This window comes from Gossypium raimondii, chromosome 5 (assembly GCF_025698545.1).
Source record: "Gossypium raimondii isolate GPD5lz chromosome 5, ASM2569854v1, whole genome shotgun sequence".
Taxonomy (NCBI): Eukaryota; Viridiplantae; Streptophyta; class Magnoliopsida; order Malvales; family Malvaceae; genus Gossypium; species Gossypium raimondii.
The window spans coordinates 56,069,581-56,087,639 of NC_068569.1; the positions used below are offsets into that span (position 1 = coordinate 56,069,581).

General features: G+C 29.9%; 3 protein-coding genes across 3 annotated transcripts; 1 reads left to right on the forward strand and 2 right to left on the reverse strand.

Annotated features, from left to right (window-relative positions):
* Positions 1-97: 97 nt before the first annotated feature.
* On the reverse strand, positions 98-1,204 carry LOC105768507 (probable long-chain-alcohol O-fatty-acyltransferase 5). Its single transcript, XM_012588461.2, has one exon. It carries the CDS (start codon positions 1,170-1,172, stop codon positions 153-155), a length of 1,020 nt encoding a protein of 339 aa, XP_012443915.1. The 5' UTR covers positions 1,173-1,204; the 3' UTR covers positions 98-152.
* A 5,321-nt stretch (positions 1,205-6,525) lies between these two features.
* LOC105768508 (putative lipid-transfer protein DIR1) lies at positions 6,526-7,816 on the forward strand. The gene is made up of 2 exons (XM_012588462.2): positions 6,526-6,855; positions 7,590-7,816. Exons 1-2 carry the CDS (start codon positions 6,540-6,542, stop codon positions 7,592-7,594), a joined length of 321 nt encoding a protein of 106 aa, XP_012443916.1. The 5' UTR covers positions 6,526-6,539; the 3' UTR covers positions 7,595-7,816.
* A 658-nt stretch (positions 7,817-8,474) lies between these two features.
* LOC105768510 (probable aquaporin SIP2-1) lies at positions 8,475-10,879 on the reverse strand. The gene is made up of 3 exons (XM_012588464.2): positions 10,520-10,879; positions 8,915-9,175; positions 8,475-8,823 (listed from the first exon to the last, which is right to left on the reverse strand). The coding sequence occupies exons 1-3, from the start codon at positions 10,802-10,804 to the stop codon at positions 8,659-8,661; spliced, it is 711 nt and encodes a 236-aa protein (XP_012443918.1). The 5' UTR covers positions 10,805-10,879; the 3' UTR covers positions 8,475-8,658.
* Positions 10,880-18,059: the final 7,180 nt, after the last annotated feature.

Sequence of the window (18,059 nt, forward strand, 5' to 3'; positions counted from 1 at the left end):
TATAGTTTTTTTGAGGCAAGAAAAATGGCTAAGGTTAGTGAGAAACTGATGGTGTATTGCTTGGTAGCAATTTTTGTGGTCATTGCAATGGTGGAAGGAATTTAAATGGGTGGATTTTTATTTATGATTTTTTTCTAAAATTACAATGATAATCAAAATGGAAGCAAACCCTTTATAAGATCCATCACCTTGGAGTACTCTCCAATGTTCTTCTCATCTACACCATTCCTCACTAACTGCGGGAGAAACAACCAAACGGCAGTCACCGCCACAAATCCCAAAGCTGACGCCCCGGAAACCACCGGGTGCAACCTCATTTTCTCAGGCACCACCTTCTTCACCACCACTTCCGCCGCCACCGCAACCCCATGTAAGATGAAAAACCATGTCACCTCCCAACTAGGAGCCACACGAGTCATGTAATAAAAAATCAATTCATGCATCAAGCCGGAGACGACGAACACAACGACGATCGCCGGCAACGAAGCCCACCTTGATCCGAGCAAACGAGTAGAAATACGGCGTATGGGGTAATATACGGTTGGTCGTAGAATACTAGTAACCATAAGGTTCCATCTACGACCCCAAAAATCTTGTAAAGAGGTAGCCAAGTAGAGTTCATTGAACTGTGGCTGGATCTCGAACCCAAACATGGCTCGAGCAAGGGTTGCGGCCAAGGCTAGGATGAGCTCAAGCTCAATGTAGATGTGGACACAGTACATTGCTAGAACTACATTTTTATTGAGAATTTGTTTGTAGCTATAACAATGATAAAGCAAAGCTAATATTAGAACTTTTATAGCAAACAAGATTGATCTTTGGGGTGGTTTAGATCTGTTTTGAGATGGGGTTTTTTGTTTTGGTTTAATGGGAAGAGAAGCTAAGGAGATGAAATGAAAAAGGTTGGACGGCGGTGGTGAGAGCGGTGGTTGGTCGAAACAAAAGAGGAGGAGCTTGAAATTAGCTAACCAAGAGAGGAAGAAGGCGGTGATGCCGACGAGATGGGCGGTGGAGATGGTGAGAGGGAGGTAAAGGAAGAAGATGAAGATTGGGGTTAAAGAAATAAGCTTGAAAATGCCTTTGGGGAGCTTTGATGGTATGTAGAAACAATAACAAAGGGAAATGATAGCTAAAATCCATACCTTGATGAAATTGTGAAGTTCGTTCTCCATAGGTTGATCCTTGGATCTTTGATGAAAATGAAGTTTAATGTTTAATATTGACAAGGAATGTAGTTGACTTTACTTAGATAAGTGCATAGGAACGTGTAAAATTTAATGTGTATTTAATTGAATGTTGTAGATAGATGTATTGCCTCCAATCATATCATAATGAATTTAAGCCTAGAATTTGTTAGTTTTGAATTTTGGTTGGACATGATAAATATAATTTTGGTTGTTTTTGATTAAAATATTGATATAATTTTATTTTTTAATTTTAAAATGTTACATTAGTAAATTTAATAGCATTAATTTGAATTTTTAAATTTGAAAATTAAAGGATTAAATTTCTAAAAGTAAAAATACAAAGATTAAATTTCAAATGTACGAAAACTACAAAGAATAGGGTGTATTTTTAATATCAATTATTTACTCTATAATTTAGCTTAAAAAATAATTAACCTAATGCGAAGCGTGGACAGAACTATATTAGCTATATTTCAAAGTAGAAAAATGAGAGAAAGCCCAAATTGTCCTTTTCATAATAGTTACCTTGTTGTTGGTTACTTGACCAGCTGAACTAGCTTGGTACTGAAACTTTTAGTAGTTATAATTTTCAAGTTGATTATGTGCACATCGCACTAATTGTTGATACAAAGTGTTGGGTTAGTGGTACATGGTGATTCATATAAATCACTATGGAGAGTCGTTCGTGGTGGTTTTGAGAATTTTAGAGATCGATAAAAAGGCTTCTTGAAGGGTTTTAACAAAGTTTATAGGTAAAAGGGGATATTCTAACTGTACTTGGGTAAGGGAAACGATTATATAATTCATAATCCTTGAAATGGGTTCCTTTGAGGGAATTTAGAAGCTTCGTCATGATGCGTCTTTTTGCACGTTGATAATGTGCTTAATCAACATGTTTTTAGTGATTTTTTGTAATTAATTTTGGACATGGATGCTACTAATTCGGTACTTCTTTTTTCCTATTTTCTATATTGGTACAATGCAAGTTTGAAATGTTAGAGTACAAGTTGCTTTCAAGGTTATGCACTTAGTAAAGGTTAGTCGTCGTGCTGGTCTTGTAATTAATTTATCACTACAGAAGAATTTGGAGATTTGAGATTGTTCCTCGATCTCTATAACTGACTTATCGATTGGAGGAGAGAATCCATTATCCGGGAGCAGTTCAAAGTCGAAGTCAAAATTGCGCCTAAGGCTAGATTTTTCATTTTATCTGTTTATTCATTTTTTATTTTGTTTTACTTATTTCTATTCCATTTTATTTTTATTTAATAAAAGGTCCAAAAAGGTAATTTAACCAATTTACAATATGAAATAATGGCCTATGATGACATTCCAACTATCTTTGATTAATAGTTAATTAATTAAACTTAAATTAATTAAACTTAGTTAACTCATCCTTAATCTAAACAAATTAAAAGGAAAAGTTATCATCTTTTATTCATCTTCCTCTCTTGGCTGAATCTTGAAGGAGAGAAAACCTAAGGAAACATTTCACATTCGGCTACAAAATTGGTATGTGCAATTAAACCATTTTCTTGTAATTTTTATGTTTTTGAAGCCATGGGAGCTTGATTTAGCTAGCTCATGTACCAATTTGTAAAATTGTTAAAATTTTTAAAAGTTTTCATTGCTAATTTCTTAAAGAAATTAGTGTTAAATCGATAGATTTCAAGCTTAGATATGAAAAAGGATGAGATTGTAAAGTTTAAATTGTTAGTTTTGTCAAGACGGATTAAAGTGTAAAAATTGAATATCTGATGTGAAATTTTTTTGACAATAGATAGTAGAGGGTCCTAAAAGGATGCGAGTGAGATCGGTTTTGAAATCTAAGCTCAAAATTGAAAGTTATGGCAATTTTGATTTTAGGGTCTAAATTAAATAAAATGCAAAAATTTAGGGGCATTTAGAAAATGAAATTGAACTGGTATATGCATGTAATAAAATGTTATAAAATTTGTAGTATTGTTAAATTGAATTGAATAATTGTATAGATCGAGAATTGAACCAACCCGAAGATAATTGGGGAAAAGAAAAATTATTGATTAGTCCTTCTAGTCTCATTTATTGCTCTTTTTCCATGTAAGTTCATATGGAACTTACTAAATTATCTTTGTATTTTTTTTCAATAGTATGTTTATATTTAAGTGAAATTGTGGAAATTGGCTTATTTGGCTATTTATGGACTGAATTGTAAAACATGAAAATGTTGGCTATATGAAAGGGTACAAAGTACCGATATGAATGTTACATGTTTACAGGATTTGTATGAAATATGCATTCTGATATAAGGCTTGAAATAATACGCTTAAGATAACGATGCTAGTATGAATTTAGTAAAAGATTAGGATACGTATGGCATGCCATTAGGGTCAAATATGGAATCACAGGGATTTACATGGTTATATGAGATCCAAAATTTGTTGCGGATTCTTAGCCTATATGTATCATTGGTTTAGCTTGGACTAGTAACCTCAATACGATGTTAGCTTGTTTGAGCAAATTCATAAATGTCAGCTTGTCTGAGCAACCCTAATCCCTACCAACTTGTGTGAGCAATATAGTTACGTGTATCCGAAATGTTAACCTAACGGAAATGAAATCATTGTAATGATACAAATGTGGATTGAATTTTACATGCTTTCAAATTGAATATGAATTTTTTTGTACATGTTTCAAATTGAGTTGTGGTAAATTATTTTTGTTTAAAGTTCTTGATATGAAAATGGACTAACCTATTTGTTGTATATGATATTATATGTTAGCTATTTCAAGATATGTCAAATGATGCCATATTGAATGACAATGCATTTAAATGTTTAGTTTGTTGTAATGTCAAGGTAAGTCAAATTTCATATGAACTTACCAAGCATTATGTTACTTTCTGTTTTCCTTATAGATCATTACCTTCCAGAACATATCAAGCAGATCGCTTTGAATCTCACACTATCCTATTTTTTAATCGGTAGCTTTTCGATCATTTTAAGTTCGGAATTGTGGCATGTATATAGTTGTTTTGTATATGTTAACTTTGAATGTTGGACATAGCTTGAAAGCTTCCTAATGCATGATTTTGACAATGTTAATGTCTAGTTGAAATGGCATGTTTTGGTAAATGTGTTTGAATTATGTTTGGCAATTAAAATAGCATGTTTGAACATGGATTAGCATAGATAAGAAGTTGGTATTTCAATGGCTAGTTGGTTGGATGGATGATTTATAATTGAATGAGTTGAATTGGTATGTTTTGTGTTAATTTGAACTTATATTGAATTGGTTGAATGAAAATGGTTAAATGGCTTGTTTTGGTATGTTTTTAGTATGGTTTTATTCATGTAAAGATGGTGATTTGTTGAGTAAATTGAATAGCTTGTTTGGAAGCACTAAAATAGGTATCAAATGGTACATTTTTATCGAAAACAAGTTCCACGTCAGAACTACAAATCTCAACATCGTGACATTGGCAACTCAGAGAGTCTCGTCGCGACGAGGAAACACTGAAGTCATGATGACAGCTTGGAATTTTTAAAACTTTACGATTTGATCCTATTTCGTGCTCGGGTCAATAAATGTATTTAGAACTTAATTACATGTTTGATTGGTGTATATTGTATAATTAATTGTTAAAATTTAATGTCAATAATGACAATGAATCACAAAGAAAGAGAGAAAAATAGAACATGCAGAATTTTAGGTGGAAATCTTTTCGGGAAAAACCACGGGCTGAGGAGAAGAAATTCACTATGTCGAATTCGAATGATACAAGATAAGTATAGATTACGTCTATTTATAGGTTTGTAAAACCATATTCTAATCAAAGTCAAATAAAAGTAATGCAGCAAGATTAAAACACATTATTGTAATCAACATCAAATAGAGGAAATAAACTTCTATACGGATTTCACTTGTGCAGCATGTACTGTACCGCGGGGGATCTACAATGGGATACGACCTTTGCCCTCGTAGATCCCCCTATCTTGCCACTTGTATTTTATTTTTAACAGGGATTTGGGTCACATAATTTCTAACATTAACGATAGTCGCTTCAACAACGAATATAGCATCCTATAACTCAAACCTGATCGGATCTGATCGGATTAAAAGTGTTACAATGAACATTGAATTCCATCGGTACTCTAATTTTTTTTGAAAGACATCTATAATTAATATTCATGTTCCACGTATATTTAAACATAGATATAAGATATGCTTTCTTAAAAGTTTGTTTTTATCCAATCTGGTCAAAACCAACAAAAGTGTTTGATAGAAACGAGAAGGACAAACAGACAAAACTTTGACAACTCACATGTTGTGTTGTGTTTTAATTATATTTTTTATAGCCTATAGTCTAGATTATGATTGCATGGCCTGTTTTCTTATACGAAACCATAGTTTCTACATCGAACCGACATTTTTAAGGTTAATTTCTGCTCTAATTAGTCCTTATTTTTTTGGAAAATTTGTTGATTTAATCTTTGTATTTTAATTTAATCATTTTAGTGATTATATTTTTCAAATTTTAAAATTTCAATATTAATCAAACAATAATTGTTAAATTCAGTAAGTTTTACTATTTCAAATATGATGTGGTAAACATATTATCATATGTGTAATAATATGTCAACTAATTATTTCAAAATTCAAAATATAGGGACTTAAAATGATCCAATTGAAGAATACAAATTAAATCCGTAACTATACGCATAGTACAGGACTGTTAATTGAATTTAACTAAACGAACTCGACTGCTACGTACTATTTGGGTTATGACTAAATTTCAAAATTTGAAAAGTACAGGAATAAAATTGATCAAATTAATAGGATAATTTAACTTTTTTAATGAATTAAAAAATATAACCATGGAAACATTCTTCATTGAACTTTGTTGTTCAATTCAGATTCAAAGATTAAGTATTTTCTACTCTTTAAGTTCTCTCGTGACTATCCTACAGACTGTATTCACATGTCTTGTTATATATATATATATATGCATGTATGTATGTATATGGGTAAAGTAGGCTAGTAGTCACCCAACTATTAGTAAATTTCTTTTTAGTCACACAACTATGAAAAATTATAAAATAATCACTAAACTATTTAAGTTATCATTTTTTGTCCCCAGCTGGCAAACATAAAAATAGAAACACCCAAAAATTCATGATAGTTGAGTGACCAAAAAAAATTTACTAATTGTTGGATGATGATTTTATAATTTTTCATAGTTGGGTGGCCAAAAAGAAATTCTAATAATTGGATGACTACTTAGATAGTTTACCCTCAAAACCCTTACTATAAATTAAGTGCAGGTGTATTACTTAGCATTGGGTTTGAAATAGTTTTTTTGAGGCAAGAAAAATGGCTAAGGTTAGTGAGAAACTTATGGTATATTGCTTGGTAGCAATATTTGTGGTCATTGCAATGGTGGAAGGAGCTAAAGGGGCAACCATATGTAACATTCCATCGAGTAGGTTGAACCTTTGCCGGCCGGCGGTCACCGGGAGATACCCTCCACCACCGACCAAGCAATGCTGTCTTTTGATAAAACATGCCGACTTGAATTGTCTTTGCAACTTCAAGGATGCTCTTCCTGCCTTCAATATCAACCCTTCTCGCGCATTTGCATTGCCTAAGAAGTGCAAATATAATCTTCACATACCACCAAAATGCAGGGGTAAGTTCTTGGGGAAATAGTTTTGTTGAGGGTTAAAAGTTTTTAAAGTGTGATCTATATTGAACAGTCTGTCGTAGTGTAAGTGGTATTATGTTCCTTAAGTGGTAACCTGTATGTCAATGGTAACCCCACTAAGGGCGAGACGCTCATGACCCTTGGTGGGTGGTTGTGTGCCCAAGTACGGTCGAGGCACTTCTTTTATGAACCGTTTACAGCTTTTGGCTAGGGATGGTAAAAAAATCCGAATCCAACGAGTTTCGACCCCAGCCGATCCGTTAGGATTGAAAGTTTTTTGGAAAATTAGGTTCGAGGCAAGTTAGGTCAAGTTTAAGGTAAAACTACTGCATTCCGAGATATTTACAAAATTACCCCATATATATAATATTAAATTTTAAGCTTAAAAAAAGATAAATCAATTAAAAATGTAATATTATTTCCTTCAAAATGAAAAACAAAACAATTAAATTAAATTCGAATCGGATCGGATCGGATCGGATTAAATTAGAATCGGATCTCTTATTAAATTTCAAGTTTAGAGCAATTTTTTTCTTAAAAATCGAGATCGGGACAGATTGGTCAAGCTTCGAGTTGACACAGAACATCCCTACTTGTGATAGAGTCAAGGACAAAACCCGAATCAAGAGACAAGTTTGTAAATCATTGTTTTCTTGTTTGATAACATTAATAGTGGGGACAGTTTTGGTTTCTAACTGATATGTCTTGTTCTTTTGCAGGCTGAAGCACACTCGAATGTTCCCTCATTATCTGCTGAAGATTTTTTTTGGACCCTGCTTAGATCTTATATGTATTGACATTGTGTTCTTTGAGTTTTTCGTCTTTCTTGCAATAATCATTTCAGTTTTCTTCTTATTATTTTTGGTCATGTCCTTAATGATTGTATTGTTCATGAATGTTACTCGAATTCGAGTTTCGATATTTTATAAAGATTTTGATATATCAGTTCACAGAAATTTAATCGTAACCCAAACACAAGCAATTAAATCCATTTGATTAAATTTAATTACTAATCTTGTACTACGTGTATAATTGTAAATTTAGCCCATGTTCTTCAATTAAATCGTTCTAAATCTTTATACTTGTCAAATTTTGAAATTTCAATATTTAACGCAAATGATAGTCGTTAATCTATTGATTGAATTTTTAATAAAAAATGAGAAAATAATATTCGACGTGATATTACATATATGATAATTTGATGTATTATATTTTAGAAATAACATAACTTAATATATTTAAAATTTAAAAATACAAAGTTAGAAAAACATAAAATTATATCTACAACTTTCACAAATTACAAGAATTTTTACAAAGCAGACAATGTCACATGCAGCAATAGGTTACACTATAATACATACAAAACAAAGAAATCAATGCAAATATAGATTGAAATCCTATACTTTTAAAAATTAAAATTTAGTCCTTATACTTATATTTCTAGAAATTTAATCCTCTACTTTTTGTATTTCAAAATTCAGGTTCAGCTAATTTTTTTGTTAAATTTTGGGTTATTGACAACATTTTTTAATTACATAGCTACCAAATGAGTACTTTTTTTTATATTTCAGAATCCAATAGCAACAAATTTAACAACAAAAGAATTAACAGGATTAACAGTTAGACCTGAATTTTAAAATCTGAAAAGTAAGGACGAAATTCCTAAAAATACAAGTACAGGGACTAAATTCCTAATTTTCGAAAAGTCGCATCTAACCATGGAATTTACATACACTTTGAGTTATCATATCCTCAAGGTCACTGATGAGTTTCAACAAACAGAGGGACTCACTCTGGTTTAGCTTTTACATTCTGTTTCGCCTCTATAGCTGGTTTAACTGCCAACCGAAAAACCCAAACCGCTAACAAAGTCGCCTCTATCGGAGCGAGCCAGTATACGAGTATATGTTCCTTCGAGATATGATCTCCACGAGCATAAGCCCATCCCATTACCTACATGTTTTAAATAATAAAAAAAAGAGTTTGACCGTTAGGTTCTGTTATCGACCACATCGATCGGGACTAAGAAACGGTGGGTGCTTACAGAGGCAGGGTTCATGCATCCACCAGTGAGATTAGAGCCAAGAATATGAAGAGTTAACTTGGAGATGCTTGCGATCCACGTCTTCATAAAGAAACTGCTAGGGATCTTGGTAGTAAGCCCGAGCGAGATGATGACAATTGCAAATGTTAAGAATCCTTCAGTTAATGCACCTTGATGGATATCGACATTCAAACGTGGCCCGGATCCAATCCCCGGAAAGATCTGGATAATGAGCTTAACCCCAGTAATAGATCCAATTACCTGAAAAGGAAAAAAAAACCATACATAACAACATATCAAAGTGCAATGAAGTAAAAGCTGTTTTTCATCTATCATACAATCAACATTTGAGATCATAAATAGCTTTGGCAACATACACTGATCAACCGAAACATAGTTCAAAAATGTTCGGTTTATGGTCGTGTGAGAAACCATGTTACAAGTCATGTCAAAAACCTAAAAGAATGATGTACTAAGCAAAGCCAAAGGGCTAACGTAAAACAACGGTTTGTTCCCCTATCACTATTAGGAGTGCAAATGAAACACTGGTGACAGCAAGCTACTCGATTCGATAATTATCGAGCCGAGCTTGAACTCAAGCAACTCAAGCTATCGAACGAGTCAAATTCGAGCTTAGTAATACTTGATTTGAACAGCTCCTGAGCCTTATCGAGCTTTTCATATTTTATATTATTAAATTACATTATTACCCTTAATATATATTATTAACCCTAAGCTTAATTTTTGGGCAGAGCTCGAGCTTAATTACAAAAATCGTTAAATGAGTAGCTCAATTATATCTCAAACTGAAAAACAGATGTTCTATCAAGCTCAAGCCAAGTATCGAGCTTAAAATTTCAAGTGGAGCTCGAGTTTGACAGTATTCAAGCTCAGCTCACTTACACCCCTATTCACTATTAAGCATGTTTAGATTCTTGTCTAAAGAGAAACAACATTCTTTGAACAACCATGTACAAACAACAGATACCATACATATAAAATACCAGACACTTGGCTTGTAAATCCAAATCCTTGGTAAGTTTGGTAAGAACAAACAACATTATAGTTCCCTAAGTACTTGATGCAGACATGAAATGAGATAAACAATGGCAGTAGATTCAGTAAAAGTATGATGGAAGCCCTGTGCTAGAAGTCAGATTGCATTTTGCCCCTTTATTCAAAAAATAAGCATAAATGGTACATGGCGTGTCACATGTCACTCTATGATATTTCTTCATCCACGCCAATTTTTATCAGTATAAATGAATGAAACTTTTAACAAAAAAGATCAATTTGCTCTTTAATGCAATGTACAGACACTAGTAAAGGGAGCAAAATATAATTCAACTTCTAATTCAAGGCCTCCATAGTACTTTTTTACCAATTTTCAGGACTAGTTTGCTTTAGTAGAGCAAAATGGAATCCCCCCCCCAATGGTTACCTAGTGGATTCTAACAAAGTATCATGCACCAAGGCACAAAATCCAAACATCAACAAACAGGAAACATCAAAAGAAATCTAAAATTCAGAATTAACCTAAACATCAACAATGTATATAATTTAATCATTAAATATACATATAATTTGTTGTAAAAAGACATTAACCTGAGCGGGAATTCTGGCCCCAACAGTGAAAAGGAAGTGGGCGAAACCACCAGACACGGCGGAGGCTAAAACAGTCAAAGGATTATAAGCGCCGCCATTAGTGACCTTACCCAAGAAGGCGAAGAAGAACATGTTGATAACGGATAAAGAATTCTTCACAAATTCAGCCTTGGGTTGGTAATCAATCCCTAAAATTTGATTCACCAACAGCTTTATCAGAAAATTAGACCATACCCACATCAAGGAGATGATAAAATCGTATATAATCACCCCCCTCTTGCCCATCTTTTTTTTTTTTCTTTCTTTTTGAAATTTCAGTTTCTATTTGATCATATACAGATTTCCATTTAGCGCTTTTCTTTCAACTCTTTGTTTAAAGCTGACAAATTTCTCCAAACAAGGAACTTTCATGGAAAATTCTGCGAATGTTTTTTTATATGGGTTAATTGCAAACATAATCCTCCATTTTTTGTAAAAGTTCTAAATTCGTCTCTGAACATTTAACCGTTAGCCATCTTGTTAAATTTTTGGTAAAAATATGCTATTAGTTCTTGTACATTGACAAAATGTGAGATTTAGTCCCTTTATAAAATATTAACAAAAGACAATAAAATATTACTTTGGTTAAAGGTAGTAAAGATAAAATGAGAGTCGTAATATTTTGGGTTCAAATCTCTTTATACACGTATTTTCTAAATTCTATATAAAATGAAAGAATAAAAATATCTTTAAAATAATTTTTATAAATAATTCACCATTAAATTAATAATTGATTAAGGATGACATCAATTTAACAAAAAAATCTTAAATAATATATCAATGCTAAATATTTTGGTCGCAAAATTTTAAAATTAAATTATTATACGACATGATTAATAGCGAAAAATATGATATGATAATTAAATTAAATTAATTATTATTTAATGTGATTAAATTAAATTAAAATGTTATATATTGTAATTAAATTAAGGTAATAGTGGGTATCATAATTATATAAAACCAACTCCTAAGCGAGTTTTTAGTAGTTAATAAGGATATTTTAGGTAACATAAAAAATTAATAGGATATTTTAGGTAGTATCAAAAATCAATAGAGATAATTTATTCCTTAGAACTTAATACGGGAATTTTTTTTTAAAGGTAAAATCATTAGTTCATTCATTGAATGGAACCATACAATTCAGAGAAAAAAATAGCAAATACTCGTCGTAGATAGTGAAGGACAAGCTCTTTCAACACAACAACGACTTTAGCCTTAACATCAAAAGAACATTATGACACACTGATAATTGGCTTTGTCACAACTCAAGCACGACGTATCTAGAGTGATTGCAAGCACTTAATACGATAAGGAAATCAACCCTAGATGGTCCAAAGCAGCGAGCAAAAATCGACAAAAGAATCGAGCATTCACCAAACTAGAGAGGATGATAACAAAATCATCCGTAAAATCACTTGTAAAACTAAGATTACATGCATAAGCAAGACTAAAAAACGTATAACAAGCGTAGACAAAAACTTCTAAAACTAAAAACTTATTAAGTAATGGAAAAACAAACAAAAAAAACATATAAAATTTAAGACAACATGGGTCCAAATCGACATTTGAAATCATTAATTATTCTGAAATACTCTCAAAACAGAAATAGATTAAGAAGTTGACAAAGAGCCACCCACTTTTCAAGACCGTCATCTATCCATCACAACTTGTGAAGACAACAAAGATATCCACAAAATATATTTGTAAATTGAAAAGAGAGAAGACATGTGTAGTGAATGAGAAAAGATATTCATAAAATTTAATTTATTTTTAAATATATATATTATAAGAAGAAGACCTTCAAAGCTTTTTAGAAAGATTTAGATAAAATTAAAAATTGTTTTAGATGATTGAATAAATATAAGGACATGTCCAAATCATAAAACTGATGTTCAAAGCTCTTCAGCTCAAATCGAGATCTTGTGTTTAGAAACATATATAAAATCATTTGGAAACTTTTATGGGGTGATCGGAGGTGTTTGGGGTCTAATATAAGTTTTGGGGAGTTCAAAACAACCAAAACAATGCAAGGGAGTCTATCCAAGGGCAATGTGTCGATACCTATACCCAAGGTTTTGGTGCCTTAGTTTGGAATTGTAGCATTTTGACTACTCTCATTGATCTCTCAAATATTATTTATTATGGTTCAATTCAATTCAATTCAATCATTCTTTTGGGGTTATGGACTGATTCAACCCGTCAATCTAATCTAATGTAAACAATCATGATTATCAATTTTATATGTTGAACTACATAAATTTAAAGTTTGAGTCTCGACCCGTGACACTACCACCAACATAACCACAGATTATGTAACTTTTTGTTTTAAAATAATTTTGTAACTCATTAAAAAAAATGGGGTTTATGATTTGCATGGTAAGGCCCAGTTGAAACTTGCTGCTTGGATATCTTCTTGGTATCCATAACAAAGTATTAGCTATCTATTCAAGGGTATGGCTTGGATACCTTTTAAATTTAAGTGAAATTTAAGTTAACTCTTGTTTGCCGATTGAGTCTTAGTTCGATTGGTATAGATATTGTTGTCAATATAGGAGGATGTGAGCTCGATTGCGTTGAAGCGCTTATCTTCCTATTTATCGGTTGGAGGGCTATGGGTTGTGTCAAAAATAACAGATATGACCAAAACACCTTTATTCGAAAATTATTAAAAATATTAAATCAACTTAAAATTAATATTTTCAATGATTTAATTTGTTTAAGTACGTTCGATAATTGATTATAAAAAAATAAACTATAGATTTTTTCAATGAAAAAAATGTGAAAAATGATAAGTAGATAAGAAGCTACTTATCACTTAATGTTGAATTTTTAATTCGATTATTTTATTTTATTTCTTTTGACGTTACCCTTTAAATAATTTACCTTTAAAATTTTAACTATTACATTTATCAAACAGTCTAATTATATTTTCCAGGCATCAAAAAGCACCTTACTTGGGATTTTAATTGTTAAAATTAAGGAAAAATAACTTATTTGGCCCTCTTTATAAAAAAAATTTATTTTAGCCCTCTATTTATTTTTTCGCCTTTTTTAGCCGTTGAACTTGTATTGTTAGTTAAATCGCCCTAAAATAAATGAAAAAAATTAATTGTCTGTTAACTTTACTGACGTGGCATCCATGTGACAATCGACATGTATGACACGTTAACAATTAATTGTTTTTTTTAATTTAAAAATATTAAAAAATATATTTTATATACTTTTAATAATTTTTAATTTTTTAAATAACTTTATAATTTTTTTAATTTTCCAAATTAAAAAAATTAATTAATTGTTATCATGGCAATCCATGTGTATATCGCATCAACAAAATTAACATACGTTAACTCTTTCATCTATTTATGGAATAATTTGATAAATAACACAAATTTAAAGACTAAAAGGGACAAAAAATTTGGATAAGAAACACAAAAGTCTATTCTTGTAATATCGTCTCAATAGTTGATTGAGTTTTAGTTCGATTGATATGGGTATTTTTGTCAATGCAATAAGACGTGAATTTGAGTGTGCTGAAACGCATTATCCTCCTATTTATGAGTTGGTGAAGCTATAAATAATTCTAAGCATTACGTTAAAAAAAATAATCCAGATAAATTATTTCAATATATATACAGAAATATATATGTGCCAAAAACCTGACAGCATATCTCAGTATACAGAAATAACTAACACATGCTAAACCATGTGCTTTTTATTTATTATGAAATATAAAGACTATGATTTCCTAGAGTTATAAACCTATGGTTTTAACATTAATTTTTAAATTACTAAATAATTATTCAACATGCACCTACCCGTATACAAAAATATTTCCGGCAATAATTAGGGTTGTCGATTGAGTCATATCTCGATTGAAATAGGTATTATTATTATTGTAGGAGGATGTGGGCTCGAGTACACTGAATCACATTATCCTCCTATTTAAGGGAGGGGAGAGAATATTTTGGTTGAATGCACACAAAAGTTTTATATATATATATATATATATATATATATTAGTATTTACTCCCTTAAATAGGAGGAAAAATACATTTTAACATACTCGAACTCACATCCTCTTACATAAGCAACAATGCTGATACCACTCAACCTAAGACCATTCAATTCAATATATACCTCTTTTAAACATAGTACATACATACTTATTTAATATTGGACCAATTATTATAATTTTTTTATGAATTTTCATCACTTAATATTTTATTTATTTTTATTTATACTAATATTATAATATCAAAATCAATGAAGTGGTCCTCACGATTTGGGTTGTTTCTATATTACCCAAAAACAATCAAATTTTCTTTGAATAATTCAAAACAATATATATATATATATATATATGGGAAAAAAAGTAAAGTAGGTGTCTTGGAACGTATCCCTTAAAATTAGTGTCACCATCATTTGCCCTTTGAACAAGTCTTTTTGTATTTAAGGCACCTTCCTACTTACACCTGTTTTGATAAGATTGATTTAGGGTAAAATTTGTCACAAGTCCTTGTATTTTTAAAATTTTAAGAATTTAGTCCTTATATTTTTATTTTTATGATTTCGAAATTCAGGTCCAACTGTTAATCTTTTTGTTAAATTCAAGTTATTTACAAAGTTATTGTTTTAATTACATAGCTACCGAATGTCAACAGCAACAAATTTAGCCGTGTTAATAATTGGACATGAATTTTAAAATCTAAAACTAGAGGACTAAATTGAAATACTTTAATCATTTATTTATTCTTATTATAAAATGATTTTGGATTATTTATTTGTATGTATATGACAAGTTGGGATAATATAAAGAGAAACTTCCTCCCACAATAAAATATATCAAATTATTTATTTTACAATTTAGGGCTTCAGCAATGCCTTTGACTATGGTTTTAAATTGATTAGGTTGTTAATTATAAATTATAATTAGGTAGGAGAATTAAGGAATATAACATTAAAACTATATAATAAAATCGAGATTGTCAACTATTGGACTATACTCACCGAAATTATAAAATCAAATTATCTCAAAATAAATGAAAAAGTTAACTTTGTTGATCGACATACATGTAATCGTCACTTTAATAATTAATTTTTTAATTATTATGATATAATAAATATGTAGATAATGAATTATCATGTCACATTAAAGATGAAAAGTATGCTTTCATAAAGGTACATCAAAAAGCATGAAGTCTACTTTAAGATTATAAGTAGTGCAAAATTAGTTGTTGGGTAACCATCTAATTGAACTTTTTTTTCTTTTAGTGTCAACTATTTTGGTCAATAAAATTCATTTTTCCACATATGAAAAGGATATATTTCTACTTTATTTTTAATATTATGATTAAAATTTATTTAAAAGTGTTATGGAGATTCCGTACTAGAAGTGAGATTAGATTATAATTTTTATATTAAAAAATACGTAAATTTCTATGTGCGTTAGGTTAAAGAGTAAGCTGATCCTTTTATTAAAAGTTTTATCTATTTTTACAACTAATTTCTGTACGTCAGTAGAAGGTACATATGGTATGCCATGAGTCACTGTTTAGTTTTTTTATTGTTACAAAGGGATAAAATTTTCAAAAGAAATGATAAATTGATTTTTTTTATCTAACCTACAATGGCTAATTTGTCTATTTTTTTTTTGCGTAGAAGGGACAAAGCGCAATCTGACTCCTAATACAAGAACTTTCATGGTACTTTTACCCACTTATATTGTATTCCCATTGAGAATGTCAATAGCAAATAATATTATGTATCTATATTATTATTTTAAGTGTTCGACTAAATTGGTGTCACAAGTTAACTCGACACCGTTTCAGTCAAGGAAATTATTAAAATAATCTTACATATTTTAAATAAATTGTATTATTACGAGGGTACTTTTGTATTTTTTATTTCTTAAAAAGATTTGAAAATATTGATATTTAAACCCATACCACTAGTATCTATAAAATCTCTCCTTTACCACTTCAACCAAAGCTTTATTTTGATACGTTTACCCACATTAGTTGATTGAGTTAGTATCATTAGTCAACTCGATCATCGACTCTAGAAAGATGATAATAACATAATAAACAATCGAAATGCATTTAATATTCTTAATCCGATATAGTTAAATACGTAATTTTCATATATATATATATATATATATATGTAAAAGTTGGGTCATTTTAAAATTCTCTTGGCTTTTACATAAAGCAACTTGCAATTAATAAAGAACTATTGGATTTATTTTTTATATATATTTTGCTTTAGATTATTTAGTAATGTCTTTAATAGTTTTATAATAACCAACAAAGGTAGAATGGTACAATTATTGCCTTTTCTTTAATATAAACATAACCAATGGTACCTTTTCTCCCTTTTTTTGTAATTAATATTTTAATCATGCATGAAATCATAATTATCATTATAAAGAGTCTAAAGATGAGTTGGTAAAGATAGAAATTCCTTTATATAATTCCATTATCAAATTTTGAATTGAGATAATCTCTTTATATATATATTAGTATAATTTTTTTATATCGTTATGAGCTAGAAAATTTTTGGGGGCCAAAGTGTAATTTTATTATTACTCTTAATTTGAGATTTAATCCTCTACTTGCGTTGGGTTAACTAAATTATAGAGTAAAATGTAAAGGTTATAATATGTTCAAAGTACTTGTACTCTTCATATATTTGGAATTTAATCTCCATACTTTTATTTTCAAAATTATTTGATCTCTCTACTTTTTAATTTTTAAAATTTAGGTCTATTTGTTAACACCGTTAAAATCTTTATGTTAAATTTGTTGGTGTGACATTTTGAATTAAAAAAATACTCTATTGGTATCCATGTAATGAAAATGACATTATAATAGACTTGAATTTAATAGAGAATTTTAACGGTGTTAACTGTTCTAAAATTCACCTTAGCATTTTAATCGAATAAAATATTTAGACCAACTAAAGGCACTACAAAGTTGAAGAACCAAATTATGTCAAAATTAAAATATAGATATTTAAAGCTCACATTTGAGCGAAATATAGGATCAAATTGAAATTTAACCACTTTTATATAATCTTAAGAAAGTAGATGGATTAGAATTGAAATTGGCCATTATTTTCTCATGTCAAAAGAAAAAAAGAAAAGAAAAGAAAAGTATGAATAGGTGTCTAAATTATATCAAAATTAAAGTATAAAACTAAATCTCAAATTTGAGTGTAATATAGGATCAAAATTGAAATTTAATTATTTTTATATAATCTTAAAAAGTATAGGGATTAAAATTAAAATTAACCATTATTTCCCTCATGTCAAAAGGAAAGAAAAGAATGGACAGGTATCAAAATTAAAATATAAAATTTGAACAAAATATAAGAACGAAAACTGAAATTTAACCATTTTATATAATCATAAAAAGTAGAAAGTTTAGAATTGCAATTTAACCATTGTTTTCTTATGTATAAAATTAAAATTATATCCTCATTTATCTTTTATTTTATTTTAAAA

Bases quoted from the DNA above. Each gene is read 5' to 3' on its own strand.
- LOC105768508 (XM_012588462.2), top strand. From the start codon at position 6,540: ATGGCTAAGGTTAGTGAGAAACTTATGGTATATTGCTTGGTAGCAATA.
- LOC105768507 (XM_012588461.2), bottom strand. From the start codon at position 1,172: ATGGAGAACGAACTTCACAATTTCATCAAGGTATGGATTTTAGCTATC.
- LOC105768510 (XM_012588464.2), bottom strand. From the start codon at position 10,804: ATGGGCAAGAGGGGGGTGATTATATACGATTTTATCATCTCCTTGATG. The intron at 9,176-10,519 runs GTTAATGTCTTT...TTTCCTTTTCAG, and splicing joins GGGCCAGAATTCCCGCTCAG to GTAATTGGATCTATTACTGG. The intron at 8,824-8,914 runs GTAAGCACCCAC...TAAAACATGTAG, and splicing joins GATGCATGAACCCTGCCTCT to GTAATGGGATGGGCTTATGC.